Here is a 24,161-nt window from a genome sequence, read left to right on the forward strand (position 1 = left end):
ACCCTGTGATTGGCTGGCAAGCAGTTCAGGGTGTACCCCACCTCCTGCCCGCAGTTCGCTGGGATAGGCTCCAGCATACCCACGACTCTAGTGAGGATAAATGGTGTAGAAAATGGATGGATGGATGGATGGATGGATAGATGGATTCAAACTCATGTGAAATGAGAGTCAGCAAACACCTGCCACCATTTAAAGTGCCTCTGATTGACCCCAGATGAAATTCAGATATTCGAGTAGGCACATTTTATAGCACCTCCATGGTCCCCAGAGAGGTTTCAAAGCATCAGAGTGATCTCATTGTTCGAAGGTGACGTCCCCTCATTTATTAAATCACAAAAACCTGGCATTTGAACAGGTGTGTGTAGACTTTTTATATCCACTGTATACAGACGCACTTCCCTGTTTGTCCTGTACAATGATTGAAATAAGAATGAAAATAACTGTTGTTGAAGTAAATCATTTGTAAGTCTACTAGTCCAAATAAAATGTTTCTTGGGGACATGAATGAGTTATAAATAATGTGGTTGGAAATACAAACTGCAGTGAAAGCATATCTTTTGTGTCAGATGTAATGTATGAAGCAGATTACAGTAACACTTCAAACATACTATAATACTATAATATGGCTGTCGGATCATTTGATGGGTCATTGTTTGGATTGATTGTAATGGCTAACACGCTAATGTAGCTTTACTTCTAATGCCCATTACCAAATGTCTGTGTCCTGTAAATTAGGGTTGGAAATCTCTGGCATGAGGCCGATTCGATAAATATCTAAATACACAGGTAGCGATTAGATTAAAAAACTACACCTTTATTGGCGGAACAATTCGATACGATTCGCACTGCTGCGTTTGGTTGTAAACATAACGTTACCTGCGGAGGAAAGAGCGAGACCTCTCGTACTTGTTTTACGAGATGAAAACCATAAACCTTCAGGCAACCGATTCGTAGCCTCGCGATATCGGGTCCGCAGCCCTACAACTGACGTATCTCAGGATTCTTGGCGGATTTCGTATCGATAACGGAGTCTGCTACCGATACAGACCAATCTCTCGCCTTTACGAACAGACATCCGGTGGCGTCGGTTTATTATTCCCAGCTCTACTGTAAACCTGACCTACAGTATACATTATCCATCCATCCATCCATCCATTTTCTACACCGCTTATCCTCATGAGGACATGCTGGAGCCTATCGCAGATAACTGCGGGCAGGAGGCGGGGTACACCCTGAACTGGTCGCCAAACCGATCAGAAACAAACAACCATTTGCACTCACATTCACACCTACGGGCAATTGAGAGTCTTCAATGAACCTACCACGCATGTTTTGGGGATGTGGGAGGAAACCGGAGTGCCCGGAGAAAACCCACGCTGGCACGGGGAGAACATGCAAACTCCACACAGGCGAGGTCGGCGTTGAACCCGAGTCCTCTGAACTGTGAGGCAGATTTGCTAACCAGTCGTTCACCATGGCGCCCCAGTATATTATTATCAAAATGTAAGTCAGTCCTTTGGTTTTTTTTTTCCCCTTAAAATTGGAATATGAAGAAGCTGGCTTTGTGTGTGTGTTTGATTAAAATCCAAAACAAAAAAAGAATAAGTCATTTTTCAATATTTTTATTAGTGATGGCCAATTGAAAATACAAAGAAAAAATAATACACAGATTCAGCTGCTCGGCACCAGACATGGATCCGCAACGGGTCTAAGTGCGCCATCACTGTATTTGTCCCTCCCAGCGCTTGCGGCGACCAATAGAAGAATAGTTGTCAGTCATATTTGGAGACGTTTTCACAGACAGTGTTTACAGTAGTGTGCTTGGTATTGGACTTGGCAAATACTCAAGAGCTGGCAAATATGTTATTGTCGCTAACATGTTACATTAATTATTAAGGGAGCTAGCCACTCATACAGTATGTACAATATCTATTGACAGTTCATTTATAAGTGCATGATGTCTTATTCAAATGTGTCCTCTGCCCATGAAATTGTGTTGTTTGGGGGGGGAAAAAAAAAAAAAAATCATGAATGTGGACATTTTTAGTCTGTTCATTAAAGTTAGATTATTATTATGTATTTGTGAATGAAATTAGTATAATGTATGCATGGTTGAAGAATAAATTTCAATTAGTTTTAATTTCAAAAATACCGTTTTATTTTAGCTTTTCAAAAAATATGTCATAACTCTCCTATGTTCACAGTCAGGACGATAGGCCTTTGTGATCATCCTAGTTGCCCATCCCTGCTTTAAAGCAACATTTTCAAGCCTCTGAATGGCTTCCCTGCTCCTACCAAAGCTTACAGTACAATGATGGCATCATGGCAAACCTCAGAAACAATGACACAAGAACCTCCCTTCTCCTGGAATTGTGATTCTCTGTACTCCCAGAACTTTCGCAGCCAGTTTTGATTAGTTTGTAATCAGCAATGGTGAGGATGTCTGGCAGAGGAAAGGATTTGAATGACAGACACGTCGAGACTCTGCAGATCACCACAACATCCAGTCCACTGTTGACTTCTGCACCAAGACTCAAGTATTCAGATGCTGCTGTCAGGCTCCTGCCTCAGGGGAAAAAACGTTCTGAGTCGAAACAAAACAGACACCTCATTTATTCACATAAAAGATTTGCTTCTTGTTCCCTTCCCCCGCCCCTTGATGTTATGCATGCTACATGTTCTCCTGAGAACTGACAACAGGCGGGGGGCTGTTAACGTGCCACCTCATCAGACTCAAACCGTGTGGAGAGCAAGCTAGTGAGCATGGATGATTGGAGTAGAATGAAATGATTGGCCTGTGAAATGAGGAAATTGATTGCTTCTAAAGATGATTTTGTATTTCTAACTTTGCAATAAAACCTGAAGACTAGTTACAAGTGGTTACTCAACCTGTTTTTGTCTTGCTGTGTTACTCGTGATAATCTCAGTGTCTTCATAACTTCCTTCAGGTGATCACTGACCTGGAGGAGCAGCTGACCTCCCTGACCCAGGAGAATGCTGAACTGAACCGCCAGAACTTCTACCTGTCCAAGCAGCTGGATGAAGCCTCTGACGAGAGAGAGGACAGATTGCAGCTCAGCCAGGATGTGGACCAGCTGCGTCGAGAGGTGGCTGACCGAGAGATGCACCTTAACAACCAAAAACAGGTGACGTGATGGCTGAGGTTTGTAACCTCTTGGGAGTGTAATGATTATCGGTAATACGTGACAAATAATTCACTGCAGCTTAATGTGTGAAGTAGTTTCCAATTTCGTTTTATTTGTAGCAATGCACCACGTTTCCACCAAAGGTCACAATTCAGTTTAGTCGGCTACATTACAGTTGAGATGGGTAAACCCTAATCTATCTTTTCTTTTCACCTGTGAGGAAGCTGTGTGAAGGAGGGATGGATGGAGAGTTTTGTTTCTATACTCTGACTGATGTGCTACTGTTATTTTGCTTTTCTGTTCCTCCTGGAATTTAATTGAAAGCCGTTTCGGTGAGGTTTGTAATGATTTTGCAAGCGTGCCGCCCACATTCTCTAATGTCTAACCTAAATTGTCAAAATACAACAAAAGCATAGACAATCTCCCATCTTGCTTTAAACCAACAAATGTTGCATTTTTGTAAACTGGTTTTGAATATTCTGCGCCGATTTGTCAAAAACAATGTGTGTATATTTTTATATCAGCTACCGATAGTTTTTCAGTTCAGTCTGCTTTCTCTTTGCACCGCCCACTCATAGCCAGTCAGATGCTGGGTTTTCACTAACATGCCTTATGTGATACCTCCACAACCTGTGACAGGAGACCAAGACATTTCTCCCAGCTCTGACAGTGCAAAGTGTAAATCAGGCAGCAGAAACTCTCCGAATAGTTCTGTATTCTAATGTGTTATAGTCTGATTGGATCTGTGCAGCAAGAGAGCGAGGAGGCCGTGCGATGCGTGCACTGCTCCTGTGGGAGGACGTGCGTGGGCGTCCAGTAGCGCTCTCAGTCCTGCTGGTTGTGTAACCAGCCATGGAAGGAATATATGAGGGATGGGGTGGTGTGTGGGAGGGAGGAATGTGTCATCCCATCACTCCCAGGTCGTGTCAGCTGTGGAAGCGTTGGACTTCAGAGAGCTGTGGTGATGCTGCAAGACCAGCACAGGCTATATTTATCTCCCAACATTTGAGAACAGCTCTTTGTGTAGGCTTTGTGATGCAAACCGAAAAATGCCATGTCAAAATGTGTAATTTAAGACACCGCACAGGTATCGATGCTATTTCAGAACAACATTTTTGACAGGAGTTCGGGTCCTATTATTTAGTCTGTAGGTTCACTGTGTTACATTATTTGGTTTTGGCAGGTCACTTCTCTGTTAATTTGTGCTCTTTCCACTTGTTTCGTTTCCTACATTAAGTTTGGCAGTAGTTTGCACACCAAATGGGTAGCACAGTGCATTATGTGTGGTATTTGCCTTATGGGTGATTATTTATTTATTTATTTAATTTAGAGGGTGCGGCTTTTATACAGGTGCACTCGACAAAACACATTTTATGTCAATAGATTATCTCTCTGACTGTCAATTCAAACCTAGCTTAGTTTTTTAAGGAAGTAAATCCAAGTGTATAATTGAACCTCAATCTCTCACTTTTGTTCAGAACCTTGAGACACTGAAGACTACATGCACCATGTTGGAGGAGCAAGTTCTGGAACTTGAGACATTAAACGATGAGCTTCTGGAGAAGGAGAGACAGTGGGATGCCTGGAGGACAACTCTTGAAGAGGAGAAGAACCAGGCTGAGAGGAGGACCAGGGAGGTCCAAAGAATGCTGGACACCGAGAAACAGAACAGGTAAGTGGAACACATGGAGGCAGTAATCAGAATCAGAATCATCTTTATTTGCCAAGTATGTCCAAAAAACACATAAGGAATTTGTCTCCGCTAATTGGAGCCGCTCTCGTATGACAACAGACAATCAATTGACAGAGAACACTTTGGAGACATAAAGACACTGACAAAAAACAGTCACTGAGCAATAAAAGGTTGCTAGTTATTTGGTAATGCCGATACACTTTTTAAATTTTTTTTGCCTCTAGCACTTAGAGCAGTTCGAATGACTAATATTACATTAGTCCGGTGCAATGACCATTGTGCAAAGGGCGCCGTGACTTCAAGCAAGTAGTACAATAGTCTGGGACAATGTTGATTGTGCACATTTTGCAGATACTCCTCAGTCAGTGTGCAAATGGAGCAGATGCTACTCTGGCATGAGTGGCCAGTATTGGTCAACAACAGATATGCAAATAGTGCAGCGTGGCGAGACTACTGCAGTTAGTGCACGAGTAATATATAATTGGCCCGACAGAAATGTGACAACAAACTCAAGACAAAAAGACAAAAAATTGCCAGCATGTTGCAATGGATTTGTAGGTTAGGTGTTTAAGAAGTTGATTGCAAGAGGGAAGAAGCTGTTGGAATGTCTGCTAGTTCTAGTTTGCATTTATCGGTCGCGCCTACCTGAGGGAAAGAGCCGGAAGAGCTGGTGACCGGGATGCGGAGGGTCCGAGAGGATTTTGCACGCGCTTGTCTTAGTTCTGGCAGCGTGCAAGTCCTCAATGGTGGGTAGGGGGGTACCGATAATCCTTTCAGCAGTTTTGGTTGTCCGTTGCAGTCGGAGTTTGTCCTTTTTTGTAGCAGCACCAAACCAGACTCTGATGGAAGAACACAGGACTGATTCGATGACCGCTGTTTAGAACTGTCTCAGCAGCTCCGGTGGCAGGCCGTGCTTTCTCAGAAGCCGCAGGAAGTACATCCTCTGCTGGGCCTTTTTGAGGACGGAGTTGATGTTGGTCGCCCACTTCAGGTCCTGTGAGATTGTAATTCCCAGGAACTTGAAGGTCTCGGGTGACACAAGGCAGTTGGACAGCGTCAGGGGCAGCTGTGGCGAAGGATGCCTCCTGAAGTCCACGATCAGTCTTGAGCGTGTTCAGCTCCAGGTTGTGTTGGCCACACCACAGCTGTAGCCGCTCCACTTCCTGTCGATATGCAGACTCGTCACCGACCTTGATGAGGCCGATGACAGTGGTGTCATCTGCAAACTTCAGGTGTTTGACAGCCGGTTGCAGTCGTTCGTGTAGAGAGAGAGAAGAGCAGCAGAAAGAGGACAGAACCTTGGGGTGCCCCAGTGCTGATGCTGCGTGTGGATGAGGTGGTCTCCCCCAGCCACACCTGCTGTGTGCTGCCCGTCAGAAATCTGTAAATCCACTGGTAGATGGCAGGTGAGACGCTGAGCTGGAGAAGCTTGGATGAAAGGAGTCCAGGGATGATGGTGTTGAACGCTGAGCTGAATTCCACGAACAGGATCCTCACGTAGGTCCCTACACTGTCGAGGTGTTCTAGGATGAAGTGCAGTCCCATGTTGACTGTATCATCCACAGACCTGTTTGCTTGGTAGGCAAACTGCAGGGGGTGCAGCAGGGGGCCTCTGACGCTCTTGAGGTGGTCCAGCACGAGACGTTCAAAGGACTTCATGACCACAGATGTCAAGGCGACAGGCCTGTAGTCAATTAGACCCGAGATTGTAGGTTTCTTGGGGACTGGAATGATGGTGGAGCGTTTGAAACAGGATGGTACTTCGCACAGTTCCAGAGATCAATTGAAGATCTGTGTGAAGACTGGAGCAAGCTGGTCAACGCAGACTTTGAGGCTGGATGGGGACATATGGTCTGGTCCTGCCGCTTTGTTAATCTTTTGTTGTTTAAAGATGCGTCTCACATCCTGTTCGCGGATGGTTAACGCTGAAGTCGGTGGTGTGATAGTGGTCGTTGGTGCAGCTGGGTGGGTGTGGGGTGTGAAAGTGTCCTTTTCAAATCTGCAGTAGAAGGTATTTAAGTCATTGGCTACTGTGCTATTGTTCTCAGCTTGGGGGGATTGTCGCTTGTAATTTGTCAGCGATTAGAATGCATGCCAGACTGATTTAGGGTCGTTAGCACTAAACTGTTTTTCCAACTTTGCTTGCCTAGTTCCACTTTGCAATGTTAATTTATTTAGTCAGCTGGTTTCTAGCGCGATTATACACAGCCCTGTCCCCACTTTGATATGCATCCTCCTGAGCTTGGCGAAGCTGCTTAAGTTTGGCAGTGAACCACAGCTTGTTGTTGTTGAATGTGCGAAATGACTTTGTTGGTACACACACCTCTTCACAGAAACTGATATAGGATGGGACAGTGTCACATCAACTAAATGTACTCTTATTTTGTATTATTATATTCTATGTCCATTTTTAATAGTTTTCCTTTTCAAACATTGATAAGTGGAAAGTGTATTCAGACTTGTTCAATGCATCATTTATTGAGAAATATATTTACTTTGTCACACCAGCTTCAATAGGCCATCATCTAATGTAACCACAATACCTGTTACGTGTTCACAAAGTATAATAAGTGACCCATTCTATATTGGGAGATAGTGTTTGCTATTAATGTTGTTGCTTACCTCCACCTACACTCCCTGGATGCAAAAGGCTTATTCTCTTAAGGGATCATCTCCGGCTGTTCTGGATTTATACAGCACAGTATAATGTGGGCAAGTCAGGCAAGGGGAATTTGCTACACAAATTAAACCATCCTCACACAACCCTGATTTGTGTTTCTGAACTTTTATATGGATCATTTATGGTGAACTCGTCTTTGCGCTTTTTGTTCTCTATGGAAGAATGAAATGAACGCATATGGAAAAACGTGTGTCGTGTCCTTCAGACTTCGTGCTGAGCAGCGCAGCTCTGAGTCTCATCAGGCTGTGGAACAGGCCGTTACGGAGCACAAAGCCGAGATGTTGGCGCTACATCAGATTCTCACAGACCAGAACCTCAAAGCTGAGAGCCTTGCAGACACTGTAAGTGATTCTGCACTCAAGCACAAGTATTTACCACCCTCTGTGGTTAACATGTTGCAATGCCTGTTTTCTGTCCTTTAGTTTAATGATTTGGAGAAGAAGCATACCATGTTGGAGATGAATGCGCATAGTTTGCAGCAAAAGCTGGAGAGTGAGAGGGATCTGAAACAGCGGCTGTTGGATGAGGTCCATTCAGTATTTTCACACATTATCATCACAGATCTTTGATAACATACTTCAGATATTACCATAACATATAACAAACTGCATGCTGTTGGTGTCTTTTCAAGTCCTTGTGGTAAGTCCTTGTGGTAAATATCAAACTTTATTAAAAGTATTGGAATCAGAAAATGTTGTCCTCTGTTGTTGTTTTGTAGCAAGAGAAGCTTCAGCAGCAGATGGATGCTCAGAAGGCACATATCTTTCGTCTGACCCAGGGCCTGCAAGAAGCCCTGGACCAGACTGACCTGCTAAAGACGGAGAGAACTGACCTGGAATATCAACTGGAGAACATCCAGGTGCATATCTACAGTATATCAATACATACGCTCATGTGCAGAGTACGAAGCACAAAATCTTCCTCGGCTTAGATTGTGTGGTCACCATTCAGTGACTTAGACTGAAAGGTGGTGCTTCTACATGTGCTGAACCATATCCAACATTTGGAGTTGTTTTTCCTTCTTACTATGTATTTTGTATCCAATAAAGATGAGTGATTTGATTGCAAAATGAATGCGTATACATGAAGCAGTGGCGGGCCATGCATTTGGTACCTGGGCCTTAAGTGGGGACTCAAACCACTACTATTGCGTTACAATTATAGAAACCATCAGTACTGTACAAGAACACACTTTAAAGTAACAGCAAGCAACTGTGCCATGAATATAATGTGGAGCAGTGCAGAATCGATACTTAGCAAATAAAATGGCAAAACCGTTTTTTTTTAAAAATTCAAATGAAATACATCTCACCAAAGATGCTGATTATTCAATGTATTAATGTGTGTAGAACTGATGATTTTGAAATCTGATTGGTTAAAGAAACAGTCCCTGATTGGTTAAAGAAACAGTCCCCTAATATACAAATAGTTGCTTATCGCTGAGCCCGACTGATTCTGAAGATGCTGGGCAGATTAAATTGTCATGGCAACACAAAGTAGCTGAAATCTGATTGGACAAAAAAAAACAAAACAAAAAAAAACTCCAACATCCAAATACACTTAATGGAAGCAGTGCAGCCATGAGAAACGCTGCAAATTGCAATTTAGGTTGGAAATGTAAGTCATTGCCTCCAGGTAGTGTTGTGGCCAATAAAAATAATATATATATATATATATATATATATAATAAAATAATATACAGCTGTTTTTACAGGAAATTCCTAAGCATATAGGCAAGGCAAATGTATTTCAGACACAAGGTAACTCAATGTGCTTTGCAAGATTAAAAGAATTTAAAAACGAAGAGCAAATATACATTTAAAAACGAAGTACAGAAAATTAAAAGACAGCGTTTTTATGTGCCACCACAATTACCATTGTTTTTATTATCAGTATTACTGCTGTGACCACAGCACAGGTCATTGAAACATCGTTGCCTGGTTTCTCTTCGACTGTTGTGTCATTGTGCCATCACACACTTATACCTTCCATTGTTTGTCCTCGCCCACAGTTTGCATTATTTGTCTGTACGAAACTTTCCCCAAAAAAATTCACAGCAGTAGTGATGTTCACTTAGCTCCACCTGCAGGCTGTCTACTCCCATGAGAAGGTGAAAATGGAGGGGACGATCACCCAGCAAACGAAGCTCATAGACTTCCTTCAAGCCCAGGCCCACGGAGGTTCAAAGAAGAAAAAGGTCCGATGACATCACATATTCAGTGAAATTATTTTTACAAGTGTGCATTTTATGTTGGGAGAAGACCTCTTTTGAAACATAGTGTCCTCCTTTAGGTGCAGGGGTGTCAAACTTGTTTTCACCACAGGCAATGTTATTAGGTTGCCCTCAGATGACCTCTTAGAACTGTCAAACCACATAAATGTGCAATGGCTAGACATGGAATGGTACCGTCCAAACTCATGGTTTGGTACCTTCCTCGGTATCACATTCGGTACCTTGGTATACATTTAGTAGTGTTTAAAATTAACCTTACAACAAACAATAAACAATGTACTATATACAATGACAAAGGAAAGTTAGTTAGTAAGGGTTAGTGCATCACTAGTAGTGAATTATCTTTAATAGTTAATCTGTTTAGAAAATGATTAGATGGTAAGAACAATCTCATTGCTTATTTTTTAATTGAATTTGAATCAACTGCGGCGGCACGGTGGACGACTGGTGAGAGCGTCAGCCTGACAGTTCTGAGGACCCGGGTTCAATCCCCGGCCCCGCCTGTGTGGAGTTTGCATGTTCTCCCCGTGCCTGCGTGGGTTTTCTCCGGGCACTCCGGTTTCCTCCCACATCCCAAAAACATGCATTTATTGGAGACTCTAAATTGCCCGTAGGCATGACTGTGAGTGGGAATGGTTGTTTGTTTCTATGTGCCCTGCGATTGGCTGGCAACCAGTTCAGGGTGGACCCCGCCTCCTGCCCGATGACAGCTGGGATAGGCTCCAGCATGCCCGCGACCCTAGTGAGGAAAAGCGGCTCAGAAAATGGATGGATGGATGAATCAACTGATTGAATAGAATTCTTTATTCCGGCGCTCCCAACTTATCTTTTAGGTCTGATTGTGTGTTCAAGAAAATCTTTTAAATGAATTTGCCAAGAACTGCTAATTACTTGATTCCAAAGGTGAAATCCGGGGGCAGTTCATGCATAAATTGTCATTAAAATTCCCGCTAACCTCTCATCTATTCATAATAACTTAATCAAAGGCTTGGACCGAAGCTGCGCCTGCACTCTCTGGTCTCGTGTTACATGCTGTGCATATCGTCCAGGGTCTTTTTGGGCGTCGGCGCGAGGACCTGTTGGCTGCCATGGCTGCTCAGGCGCAGGCCCAGGGACAGGGACAGAGTCAGGGCCAGGTCTCCCCTGTGTCCTCCATCCAGCCAGTTCCCCTGCAGTACAGTGACATGAAGGTAGCGCTGGACAAAGAGCGAACACGCTCCTCTGAGCTTGAGGATGCTCTTCAGAAAATGAGAGCAGAACTGCGGTCTCTGAGAGAGGAAGGTGAGAACGGTTCATATTCTCCTGTTTTGCAAAAGCACAAAAAGTCCATTAGACGTGTAGGTCATCTTTCTCCCTCACATTGTTGCTGTAGCAACTGAGACTGAAATTATTATGTTCATGTGTACAAGAGCAAAGAGGCCAGTTAAATTTTTCGCTCCACATTTATTGGCAATGTTATGACCAAGAAATGATTTCCATCCCAGCACTCCAATATAAAGATCATAACAGCTCCACAAACCCAGCAACAGCACGACAACAGATGATGATGTCTGCCATGGTGAAGTCTCCTGACCACCAGCAAGTCCCACCGAGCCTGGTACCTTCCAACTCGGGGCGCAGGAAGGAGGTTGCCACGCCTGAGGGTGAGTGAGGGGATGATGTCATCTTCATTCAAGAAGCCAAATAATGGACAACAGCATATTCGAAATATACCGGCCCTTACCTCAACACACAAAAGGATTTTCTCTTACTGCCCTTTTTCTTTCACACACCTTTCAGAGAGAAGGAGGGTCACTTTTGAAAGTAAGTTTCCCAAACTCATGGTTCCCATTTGGTCTCTTCTCCCTTTTCTCCTTTTGCCCCACCCATTCCTCAAAAGGACAGATTTTTAAAAGTTGTGCATGTCTACAAAGTAGCACATCACAGCAGGTCAAAAGTACATTTTCAGCTTTGCAGTGCACAGCTTTCGAAATCCGAATCATTTTTTTTCTTGGTTGCTGAAGCTTATAGCCTGTCAGATTTGCAGAACTCCACAGTGTTTATCAACCCATTACAATTCCACTTCACATCGTATACCAGAACAAACCGGTTGATAAACACTCCAATGCACAAAACTTTGTATAACATAATGAATCCCAATCTAAAGGTATTATTCAGTCACATTATTGGGCAGCATACTGATTAATTAAGTCAAAGTTGCATCGCTCAAGATGTTGCTGGCTTAATGTTGTTGCAAATACAAGAACACAAGATTCAGAAATGAAGAGAAACGACGTTGAGGTAATGCAAAAGTACGAGGAAAGAATAGAAGCTGCTGTGAAATGTGCCGACGAAGGTAAACAAACTCCAATGCAATCTTAATATGGACTGCATAATGCCTTTAAATGCATCAGCTAACGGCCACTAGCAAAGGGATTAATTAAGTCTTTTACTTCTTTAGTTTCAGTTTTTAGCTGCTCGGGACCTAAGCATCTTTTAAAAACCACTTTTTTGTGTTTGTTTGTTTGTTGTTGAACTGACTCCATAGTTGATATGGCATGGGGCATTGAGGGTGTAACAGAATCAGACGGAATGAAGCAGCCTGCCCTCACTGTGACCCTGCCCTGGTTGTATTCAGAATATAGCCGGCGAATGAAAGACAGTCAGCGGGAAAGAGAAAGAGAGAGGGTGCACCACCACACCGCCCACCGCTTCACAGTGGGACTCAACATGCGCGCCGCCAAGTGTACCGTGTGCTTGGACACAGTGCACTTTGGTCGACAAGCCGCCACCTGTCTCGGTGAGTGCCCCTATCGATAGTTTTCGATCACTTGATCGGTATTTGTTTGTCCGGGAGGAGTCTCTATTCAAACGCTCAAAAAGACCCGTGCTTATTGAGTGTTACAATGGGCAACGAAGTACTGCGCAAAGGTCTTACGCCATCATGACATCTGTTGTTTCGGGAACACTATATTAACCTTTCAATAATCCGGATAATTGTCGCTGAGTGCCTTCGATAGAAAACGCAAAAAGAAGAAAATGATCCAAAACGAATGTGGCAAGTATTGGGCGAGGGGCAGTTAAAAGTCATCGAACCTACTAATAATTGCATTTTTTTTTTTCCCCAGATATTTTCACGGTTTGTAGTTTACCGTAATAAGTTTATTGAATTTGTTTGGGGTTGAAGCCTGATCTTTTCCCTCCCTCAGAATGTCACGCCCTGTGCCATCCAAAATGCTCCCCGTGCCTTCCAGCGACGTGCGGCATGTCGAGCGACTGCTCTCTGCATCTGTCCGAGGGCTTGTGTCGGGAGAAAGGCAACCCTTCAGGCCAGCCGCTCAAAGACGCCAGTGGACACTTGCACCTGGAGGGATGGATGAAGCAGCCCAGGTGCTGGATAAAAAGGGAAAGGGAACAAATGAATGGATACACCTGACTAATAGAAACGCTTCCATGTCACCTTTTACTAAGAACATTTCCATTTTTCTGTTTCTTAAAGATAACATTTAAAGCTAGTCCAAATGTTGCAGTCATATACTGACCAATAGTACCTTGATGAAGATTTTTGTCTCACGCTGGAAGGTTGACAAATAAATGCCAGTCATCCGGTACATATGTGAGAAAAACCCCAGTGCCCTGTTTTATCATGAAAGCTTTGTCCTAATGCTTTTACAGGAATGGAAAGCGAGGCCAAGGCTGGGAGAGGAAATACATGGTCCTGGATGGGACGAAAGTGTCCATCTACGAGATAGAACCCAGAGAAGGTTGCCTAAGTGTTCACTTACCGAACTGATGACTTTCTTTCATTGTGCTTGAGTCTGGCACCTTGTGTCTTAACTCAGATTCGGTTAAGCCACTGGAGGAGTTTGACTTGTGCATGTCTGATGGAGAAGTCGAGGTTCACGGAGCGGTCGGGGCCACCGAGATACCCAACACAGCCAAATCCGGTATGATGTAACGCGTCACGTAAATAACACCCACGACATTTATATAACAAGTCAGTTATTCGTGTTGGATCGAATGAAGATTACAAACATAATTGCCACCTTCCCGTATCAGATGTTCCATACGTGCTGAAGCTGGAGTCCCGTTGCCACCCCCCTTGCTGGCCTGGACAGTCCATTTACTTCATGGCTCCCAGTTTCCCAGACAAGCAGCGCTGGGTGGCTGTCATGGAATCCGTCGTCGCCGGGGGGCGAGTCTCTCGCGAAAAGGCTGAGGCTGACGCAGTGAGTATCTCTGGGCTCTGCTGACCTTACCCATAAAGCCGATAGCAGTGTCTTTTCTGGATGTGATTGATAAGTGAAGTTCATTCACGAGCACTGAATTTACTATCTCGTTTTTAATGTTTTGTCTTATTGCCAGTATTTTAATGGATGACCTCCAGTTTCACTTTTCTATGTCGTTAATTGTCATCTTCTTTTTCGTCTCTCCATCTCTCTCTCCCTCACTCTTTCTTTGTTTGTCTGTTTGTTTGTTGCGTTTCCATCACGCCTCATTATATGTCCGCTATATGGGCATGTTTTGTTAATTTGTTCCATTTTGCCCATTTCATTGAATATCTTTGCACACATAGGCTGCTGTGTCCAAAAGACAAATGGTTCTATCTCCTCTGGTCCAGGTAAAAAAAAAAAAAAAAAAAATAAATAATAATAATAATAAAATGTTTTTTTTTTTTTTTTTTTTAAATGCAGACACAAGACTTTCTGACATTCATTTCCTTTCCTTTACTGTATGAGCCCAGTGATGCACCGGCCTCATTTGGTTGTTGGCTAACCCACCCCCACTCCCACCAACGCTGCCCCCTTCCCTGCTGAGATCTCCCCTCACGCTCACTGTCCTCTGACTGCAGTACTGTCATCTCTTGTGAAAGCCACATCATGAGCAATGCAAAAAAAACAAAAAAACAAAAATATATATATATATATATATATATATAATTTCAAAAAGAAATCAAAATTGCACCAGAGTTGAGAGGTCACCCTATTGTCACTCCCTACACGCTCCTGTTGCATGCTGTTGGTGCCATTTTGTTACAGTGAGTTCTTAGGAGCTCTGAGTTGCACGTGATGAACAGTGTTCCCTCCGTATATGGTGCCTCACTTACTGCGGATTTATTGCATGTAATTTGCCATATCGCACATGTTTTTTGTGGTCAAAAAAACGCTTACTAGCCCAAAACATTTAAAAAAAAAATAAAATCTAAAAACAAACAAACAAACAACAAAAACATTCTTTGAAACACATATTACAAGAAATAAAATGTACATAGTGTACAGCACTACTGTGAATTACTGTATGTTTACGAGTTTAAAAGGCATTTCAGAGTATAGAAATAGTATTACAGTAGTAGTAGAGAATATATTAGTATACTATATAGTATAGTAATAGTATAAGAGTGTGGTAGAGGTAAATAGGAGTGTGGGGAAGATTATTAAGAGTCTGGGGAGGTTCATACAGCTTTAGAATGAGTATGAATCATCCAAAAAAATGATAGTCGCTACTTTGCGGAGCTCTTGTCACTTTTTGTTTATATTCACATATACAGTATATTTAATACAACCTGCCACCATACCAAAGAAATGGTCTCAAAAGTGTCATTTACACATACTGCTATCACCCTGTTAAAAAACTTCACTCCAATCCTTTCTCTGATTGATGTGATGGAGATACAGTATTTGTTTCACTGCTGGTTGTCTATCCAACTGACCTCTGGGCTACTAAAGATACTTGACCTGAAACCTTGAACCCTTTAGAGTGGAAAACGGGAAAACTGAGCATTTTTGTGTCTGTAAAGGCCTTTTTGATGTAACTCTCACATTGTGCAGGTGTGTCGTAGCCAGTATAGTTCTACGCAGGAAAACCTGCATGTGACCTTTGACCTGTCCACGGTCCGGGAGGCGTCGTGCTCTCGCCGTTGTGCTCCTCTGTTGGGTCGCCCTGAGCTCACGTTGAGCGAGTGAACCTGTTGACTGTCAATGTCTTCTTGCTTTTAGAAGCTCCTGGGAAACTCTCTCTTGAAGCTGGAAGGAGATGACAGGCTCGATATCAACTGCACCCTTCCACTTACAGATCAGGTAGCATAATCGTCTGACATTCCGAATATACGGTCACATTTTGTGGATTAAAACTCTGCACGGTGATGGCATGCTCCTTGCTGTGGTTTCAGATAGTTCTGGTGGGATCGGAGGAAGGTCTGTATGCCCTCAACGTAATCAAGAACTCCCTGACTCACATTCCTGGCCTGGGATCAGTCTTCCAGATCCACATCATCAAGGAGATGGACAAACTCCTGATGATTGTTGGTGAGAACCGGGCCTTTGTGAACAGCTGTGTGGACGAGTGAACGGCGCAGACCGAACGTCGGCGCGTGACACCTACGATATATGTGCGCTGCAGGGGACGAGAGGGCATTGTGCCTGGTGGAGATCAAGAGAGTGAAGCAGTGTTTGGCCCAGTGCCACCTGCCCAGCCAGTCCGAGCTGGCTCCGTACATATTTGAGACGGTCAAAGGATGCCATCTGTTTGCTGCCGGCAGAGTACGTCTTCTTTCTAATAATGAGTGCGTAACTTGGAGAAACGCGACTGGACAGGCTGACTATATGCTGTACGTCTTCACAGATAGACAACGGGTCCTGTATTTGTGCTGCAATGCCGAACAAGATCACCATTCTACGCTACAATGACAATCTCAGCAAATACTGCATTCGTAAGGTAGTATACTGTACGATCCCTTGCTTCCGTATTCGCACTGCACTCTGGATTCATGTCATTATCGACTCACGGCTAAACTGTTACTGTTACGTATCATGTTCCATTGCACCGCCAATATTGTAATAGAAAGAAAAGTATTTTCCTAATTATTGGAAAAATGGAAAATGTGGGACTGTTAATGTTATTCTGGATCTGATTGCTATTAATATCACATGGGTATATCACAAATCAAAGGAAAATAGGTTGTATTTTGTTGTGCTGATCCGTTGAATCCAGAAGATAGTTCTGCATCTGAATGAAATTTCACCACCTCAACTGTAACTTTCCACCCCGTCCTTTTTGGTGATGACAAATGTTTTGGAGGAGCTCTGCAATATCGCTCCCATAGTGCAACTGTAAAATGGTGAAATTTAAACCCCCAAAAAAATCATTGTCACTTCACAGGAGATTGAAACTATGGAGCCTTGCAGCTGCATCCACCTGACGAGCTACAGCATTATCCTTGGCACCAACAAATTCTATGAGCTTGAGATGAAGCAATTTGTACTTGAAGGTGTGGTCATCAGTAATCTCTTCTTCACATGTCTGCAAATTACAAATAAAACCATCCAACCATCCATTTTCTATACCGCTAATCCTCTCTAGGATCAGTTTTTCCAACATGGCTTTACAAGATCGATTCCCTCTGCAACGTCGCCTTCATGTCAAATCTAAACGTCACATAGTTTAATGCAACGACTCCTGTTTCATAACACAATTAAGGATTGATATGATACCAGAGAAACCATGAACCAAGACCACCTCAAACATTGATCAATGTAATATGGGAGCGACTGTGCGTGTGTGTGTCCGCTGATGATATACTAGGTGATTAAACATACCTAAGAATAAAAGAAAAAGATATCAATCAGTCATGTTTAAATTGTAGTCTTTTACTGTCCTTTGAATGTGGGCTTCCTGCGCCCTCATCTCAGCGGTTGGGTTACCAGTCGTGTTTCTTTGGGAGTGGCGTGGATGGCGGAGCAAACAAAGTTTATTGGTTGATGGCCTTTAATGTCAAAATGTGAGTTGAAACAGAGCAGTCTTTTTGCTACTCTGCCGTTGCCAAGGCGACCAGCCAATCCAAGCTACACTGCACGGAAAGGGTCTGAGCCAAGATTCAAAACCACGGTACCTCCGTGCTACCCGTATATTTGATATGTACTTTTCTTAATTGGGATTTGTTTTGGTGTGTTGGTCACCGAGGACTATATTAATTAATCACAAGGTAAATCTACCCAATTAGAATTTGATTACTCTCTGTGTACGTATCTTTATAAAATAATATGTAACTGCGAAACAGAGACAAGTAGATACCATGTCCTGTGTCTGGTCTGCCGCAGAGTTCCTGGATAAGAATGACATGTCGCTGGCCTCGGCGGTGTTTGCTGCCTCATCCCACAGCTTCCCCATCGCCATCATGCAGGTGGCCAGCAGCGTGCAGAAGGAGGAGTATCTGCTGTGTTTCCATGGTGGGTGCGCACAGTCCTGCGCAACAGAAAGCCTCGCGGTCCAGCGGGAACGTAAACATTCATAAATCGGGCGAGTTCAAAATGTGAGACGGACACTGAACCTCCTCTCAGAAAATAGAAAATAGCGGAGGTCTGGCTTTCGCTACCAATAAATCTAATTATACTTGTTGCTATAGTGTTGTGTCCAGTCAGTAAAGATTATATGCTTTTCAAACATCTTTAGAACTTTCAGTTACTGTAATGTAATCACCCCTCTTGCCAGCAATGAATGATAACTGACACTTGCACAATAGAAGTAAATAGAACAACTACAAATAATCCGGAAATCAGGAAAGTTGAATAATGAAGTCACAGCACACTTCAATCGCTATCAGTGTAATTATAAATCATGCATGTTATGAATCCAATGCCTTTTTTTTGGGGGGGGGGGGGGGGGGGGGGATTTGACCCTGTTCATAACTCCACTTGTTAGTTGAAATTCCGGCATTCTTTGTCTGGCAGAGTTTGCTCTGTTCGTGGACACGTATGGACGGAGGAGCCGCACGGACGACATCAAGTGGAGTCGCCTGCCTTTGTCCTTTGGTGAATACACGATGAACCCACATTATTATTAGAATCTATTGTAATAACTTCAATTGTGCGTGTTCTGTTGAGCAGCCTACAGAGAGCCCTACCTGTTTGTCACCTACTTCAACTCACTGGACGTCATCGAGGTTCAGGGCCACGCTGCTTTGGGGTGAGCCTCACTGGCTACTTGATGGCATTTAAATGACTTGTCGGACTTTCATTTCACCCATTGTCGTGTCCCCAGACCTTCAGTGCTGGCCCACCTGGACATCCCCAGCCCTCGCTATCTGGGCCCGGCCATCTCCTCCGGAGCCATTTATCTGGCTTCGTCCTACCAGAACAAACTACGAGTCATCTGCTGTAAGGGCAGTCTGATCCGAGAGTCAGGAGAGCTACAGAGGACCGGCTCCAGCAGAGGGTCAGCTCCTCCAAATGTTGCTCTGGCACGCTTGAAATGAGACAAGTCACGATGTACACTACTCACTTGTGTGTGACATCCTTTTGCCAAAATACCCCAAAGATCAAGAATTATAGTCCACTTAACAAACTGTTTTTTGTCTAGCTGAAATTAAACTGTTTAAGCGGAAGGCCTTTTCTTGCGCATGACAAATGCTGGACAATGCCACCCCGGACTAATTTAACCACACCCGGACTCTGGCTGTTGCCTGAAAGTGGCACAGGATTTTGTAGTGCTTATAAATTATGTACGGTGGTGTGGAAGTGCAAGAACCAGCATGTGACTAAAACGGACCAATCACAAAGAGATGTTCTCCGCGGCATTGTACGCGCAGCAACAATTTTTGCCGTGTGCGCGTCAAGTGACGCAGAGGGGCCGCGCGGGCCAATGCGTCGGTCACGTGATGCAATGCGGGCGTTGTCGGCCGCGCGAGCGCATGAGTATAAAGAGGCCTTAAGAGCAATTTAGTACTGAATAGTTGAGCTATAGCGTTGAACAGTTTGTAGTTTCCTTAATGGGGCTAAGCTTGACACATTCTTCCTTGAGTTCACTTGCCAACACGTAATCCGCTGACGCAGGTCTTTTGTTCAAAGAAAAACGGTTTACTTGACTTCAAAAACAAACACAAAGTAAAATTGTTTCCACTTCCAATAGGGTTTCCACTGTCAAATGATGGAATTAAAGCACAGCAAAATCCAGATAAATGAACAGAGAACGAGGAAAGGTCAAAAAACTATTTCGCCCCACTGCCCACATTTCCACTGCATGTCTGACCTTCTTCCTTCTTTCAGTTCATTACATCATCACCACAATTGTCTGGATTTTTTTTGGCGGGGCTAAAAACTAGCCCAATGAAATATACAGGCTGGGATGTATCGTAATGTCACGTTTATAATGCGCACCCATGTATAATACGCTCCCCCAAAGTTGACCTCAAAATTCTGGATTTAACAATGCATGATTTTGCTTCTACCCATAAGATTACAAAATAAAGTATTATCTGTATTTTTTTGTTTCATCAAGGAATTATTCTGAAGTTAAGCACTTTATTTGAACAAGTAATACTTTCTTTTTATTTACCTGCTCTTATTTTGAAATTCACAGCCCTACTTTTATTTAGTAAATGAGAAAAGACAGTTCTGCTCATATGTTTAATTTACCCAGGCAGAATTTGAAAGACGTGTACAATTCTTTAAAGAAAACACGGAGGACCAGGCGAAACACATTTAATTTTATTTTAATGGGATTCAAATTAAACTGTCAAGCATTTCAGAAAAGCATTATCATCGAACAAAACATAACCATAAAGAGATTAATGATGGTTGTTGTTCAGTCATATTAAAAAAAAATAATAATAATATTTCACAAATTCTCCCAGGGTACGTAAACTTATGAGCACAACTGTACATATATGCAGTCATATGTACCCCTGTCATATTGGAATGAGAGTGTAGGCTACACCTTTTTCATAACCTCTAGGTGGCGGTAGCATACTAGAATGAAAATGTACACCTTTTCTATAACCTCTAGGTGGCGGTGGCATATTGGAATGAAAGTGTACAGCTTTTTCAGAACCTCTAGATGGCAGCATACATTTATAAATTTTCATTTTCCCTTATACCGATGTATAATGCCCACTATTGACATTTGACAATTTTCTGGGGGAAAAAAAATTGCATTATATAAGAGAAATTACGGTATTATATAAGACCGATCGTCCACTGTGGCTGTTCAGTGCATTCGTAATAATAGCTACAGTGTCTCTGTTGTGAGCAAGCATGCTAGCTGATATTAGCTATGTAGCTAGTAGCAGCTAGTGGACCTCACAGACCAGTATTGGGGGTGTCTAATATGCCATCCCCCACTCCTTGCCCCACGTGTGGGGCACCGCAACAAAAACACTTCATGGAAGGGTAACTGTTTATTACATTCGCTAGCCTGTGAGCTAATGAGCTAGTCAGCTAGCGAGCTAACAAGCTTGCTCAACTGCTGCTGGTTCGTCCAATAGGCCTACGTCAGCTCCTCACTCTGTTGTTGCTGTGTTGGTGCACATAACAGAGACGCATTATTAGGATTCTCACATAGTTTCTAGGGAGGACACGCCCTGCTCCAATATTACTGGTTCAAGGAGACTATGATTGTCTGCTGTATCCCTGTAGAACACGCCCTACTGCTTCCAGAAAGGGAAAAGAAGTATGTGACTTAAGTGTAGACTCTAAATTGCCCATAGGTGTGAATGATTGTTTGTTTGTATGTGCCCTGCAATTGGCTGCCGACCAGTTCAGGGGGTTCCCCCACCTCTCGCCCAAAGGTAGCTGGGATAGGCTCCAGCACGCCCACGACCCCCGTGAGGATAAGCAGTACGGAAGGTGAATGAATGACTTTAGTGTGGCGGTGTTAATATGTTTCCCACTAACCCTACCCTAATCCTAACCTTAACCGATCTGAAACTGCCTTAAGCGCCAACCCTAGCCCTAAACCTAACCATAATAAACATTTTTGTTTTTATTCATACAAATGTGATACATTTGGGATGGTCATCTCATGACATCTGCCTGCCCTCTTTTATGATTATAGAGGCTTATTTTATGTACAATGTGAATCTTTTTTTTTTGTCATTGAAATTTGGTAGGCTTGTTAAAAACACTTCACTATGGTGTGTCAAATTTACAAGACACTACAGAAAATGGATGGATGGATTATTTTTATATTCAGTCCCTTTAACAAAAGATTGACTTTATTCTTTAATTCCACACTTGATGGGAGGACAGGCACGCCGTAGACCCAATTATTTGCATATAAGCAATTAATAAGTAATTTTCTGTTTTATTGAACTGAATTTGAAACTAGCACTAACTAATTACAAACGTCACGCTTGCTTTTGACTGACTAACAGTGCCATCTGCTGCCCAAAAGTAAAACTTGTAAGTAAAACTCAACTGCTTTGTTAACTGCTCTGACTGTGGGATCCCAACGGGGAACGTGGCAACTTTTGAAAAGTCGAAACAAACTACAACTTTCACCTTTTGAAAACTAGCCTTTAAAAACGTAATAAGTATGTAATCTTTAAAAATAAACAGTCACAATTTCATTTGTAATGTGCATCTCAGTGCGCGTTATTAAGCAACTTATGAGTAAAGCAAGAAATTTGACACTTAACTGATATCAGGCGAGAGCTGTCCTGTCGAGCTTCGTGCATGGACTGATGAAGCGTGCTTGGATGGGAGGAGAAATGTCTTCGAAGACAACCAGAACAGTCCCACTTGTGATCGAGTCGACGCCATGACAGAGAATGAAACGACCTGGATGAATGAGAATAGTCTGCATTGAGCACAAACTGAGGAGAACCATAACTGCTTTTATAAAAGTGGATCAAATATAAAAACTGTGTCAATGAACAAAGGCCCTCACTTCATTGACCATTTTTTTTAAATTCTCAATGGACACAGTATTTTTAACCATCCCTCCATCCATTTTCAACACCGCTTATCCTGGTTCGGGTCGCGGGGCGCTGGAGCCTATCCCAGCTGACTTTGGGCGAAAGGCGGACTACACCCTGGACTGGTCGCCAGTCAGTCGCAGGGCATATATAGACACGGACAACCATTCGCACTCACATTCACACCGTCACTGAGTGGGATCTGAACCCACGCTGCCCGCTCCAAAGTCAGGCGAGTGTACCACTACACCATCAGTGACCCGTATTTTAGACCCCGTCAACTAAATGAGTTGAGAATAACCTTTGGCCTTTGCTGTGGTTCTCCAGGAGTCCCAGCAAGCGAGGCCCTCCCACCTACTCGGAGCACATCACCAAGCGCTTGACCTCGGGCCCCGGCAGTCACGACGGTCTGCATCGAGAGCCGAGCACCCCTCACCGCTATCGAGAGGGACGCACCGAGTTCCGGCGGGACAAGTCTCCGGCCCGCCCCTTGGACAGGGAGAAGTCACCCGGTAGGGTGCTGGACAGCCGCAGGGAGAGATCTCCTGGACGGTTCGGGGACAGCAACCGACTCGCGGCTGGTTCTGTGCGGACGCAGCTGGCCCCTGTTAACAAGGTACTGTTGCCATGGTCACGTCTGTTAATGTCTGTGTAACATGCATGTTCTTATTGCTTGATCATTTACACCAGCACATATCGCTTCTGTGTGAATACACAACAAGGCTTTCAAACTAGCCAGGCAAGAAGAAAAGCAAAAATAATACAGATCATCAATTGATTTTCACTAAGACTGAATTCGATTGCAGCACTTCATCTACATCTAACTAAAAACAAAACTGCACTATATTTTTCACAACTTGTCAACAACGCGGTATTTTGGTGGTTTAGATTTTTACTTAGTTAGTTGATCTGTTAGTTAGATGATCCTTACAAACATAGAACCACCACTAGCTCTGTTGTCATAATTATCTTTTTCCACTGCAGTCATATTGACACAGTAAAACGGTAAAAACTAGCACAGACCGAGGAGTTGCATTACACACTTTTACAGGAATTTACTTTCACCGTTTGAGACACTGTGGCATCAATAGGTGCTACCGAAGGTCTGTACTGATCGTTTGTGTTGTTATTAAGTAGAATTACTAAAACCACAATGGTGGCACAGCACTGCATTTATGTATGTAAACATTTCAGACTAATGAGGTCAAATAATATAGACTCCATTACACAGAACACAAATATTGACCGATTAATAAACATGTAACTATTGGAACTTCCGATATTTGTTGTAGCAAACGTTTGATAATGGCACTCTGGGGTTCTCAAACTTTTTAGCTTTTTTTTTGTTGTTATTTTTTTCCAAGGAGCCCTTCATAATCCTAACGCCAAATAAACATAATGCCACATGCGCCACTAAATGCATGGCATGCCAATATGTCAGAAGTGGGGTGAGCAAAGCAAAATGTCAAACTCTTGCATTAAACTGCTCCACTCAGTTTTAGGCACACAACTAAATAACCAAACTGTCAAACTCTGGTTGAGTTACAACACAAGAAGGGTATTCCTGCAAGCAGGTTATGTGAAAACTCAGAGGAAGTTGACCCTGAGATGAGGGAAAGCCTGATCAATCCATTTGGGAAATTCTGACTCAGCTACCGTGGTAACAGACTGCTTGCAAGCAGGTTTGGTATGCTAAATCCTGACTTTCTGCTGGCTTCCTCCCACCTGAAGGATGCTTGTCC

General features: G+C 43.3%; 1 protein-coding gene across 11 annotated transcripts in view; it reads left to right on the forward strand.

The window, feature by feature from the left end:
• LOC133400345 (citron Rho-interacting kinase) overlaps positions 1–24,161 on the forward strand; it is a 50,172-nt gene that overhangs the window by 24,281 nt on the left and 1,730 nt on the right. For 2 of the 11 annotated variants that reach the window (XM_061672870.1, XM_061672878.1), the window contains 25 exons: positions 2,949–3,146; positions 4,625–4,818; positions 7,725–7,860; positions 7,942–8,046; positions 8,238–8,378; positions 9,597–9,716; positions 10,802–11,033; positions 11,237–11,395; positions 11,532–11,555; positions 12,280–12,531; positions 12,941–13,121; positions 13,407–13,495; positions 13,574–13,678; positions 13,791–13,960; positions 14,308–14,352; positions 15,728–15,808; positions 15,901–16,036; positions 16,131–16,270; positions 16,353–16,445; positions 16,890–16,998; positions 17,828–17,956; positions 18,458–18,538; positions 18,614–18,692; positions 18,768–18,941; positions 22,747–23,035. In XM_061672870.1, coding sequence (XP_061528854.1) covers positions 2,949–3,146; positions 4,625–4,818; positions 7,725–7,860; positions 7,942–8,046; positions 8,238–8,378; positions 9,597–9,716; positions 10,802–11,033; positions 11,237–11,395; positions 11,532–11,555; positions 12,280–12,531; positions 12,941–13,121; positions 13,407–13,495; positions 13,574–13,678; positions 13,791–13,960; positions 14,308–14,352; positions 15,728–15,808; positions 15,901–16,036; positions 16,131–16,270; positions 16,353–16,445; positions 16,890–16,998; positions 17,828–17,956; positions 18,458–18,538; positions 18,614–18,692; positions 18,768–18,941; positions 22,747–23,035 — 3,462 coding nt within the window. The remainder of the gene's footprint in view (positions 1–2,948; positions 3,147–4,624; positions 4,819–7,724; positions 7,861–7,941; positions 8,047–8,237; positions 8,379–9,596; positions 9,717–10,801; positions 11,034–11,236; positions 11,396–11,531; positions 11,556–12,279; positions 12,532–12,940; positions 13,122–13,406; positions 13,496–13,573; positions 13,679–13,790; positions 13,961–14,307; positions 14,353–15,727; positions 15,809–15,900; positions 16,037–16,130; positions 16,271–16,352; positions 16,446–16,889; positions 16,999–17,827; positions 17,957–18,457; positions 18,539–18,613; positions 18,693–18,767; positions 18,942–22,746; positions 23,036–24,161) is intronic. The other 9 variants (XM_061672873.1, XM_061672871.1, XM_061672874.1 and 6 more) reach the window with 9 other exon arrangements.

Source organism: Phycodurus eques, chromosome 3, assembly GCF_024500275.1.
Source record: "Phycodurus eques isolate BA_2022a chromosome 3, UOR_Pequ_1.1, whole genome shotgun sequence".
Taxonomy (NCBI): Eukaryota; Metazoa; Chordata; class Actinopteri; order Syngnathiformes; family Syngnathidae; genus Phycodurus; species Phycodurus eques.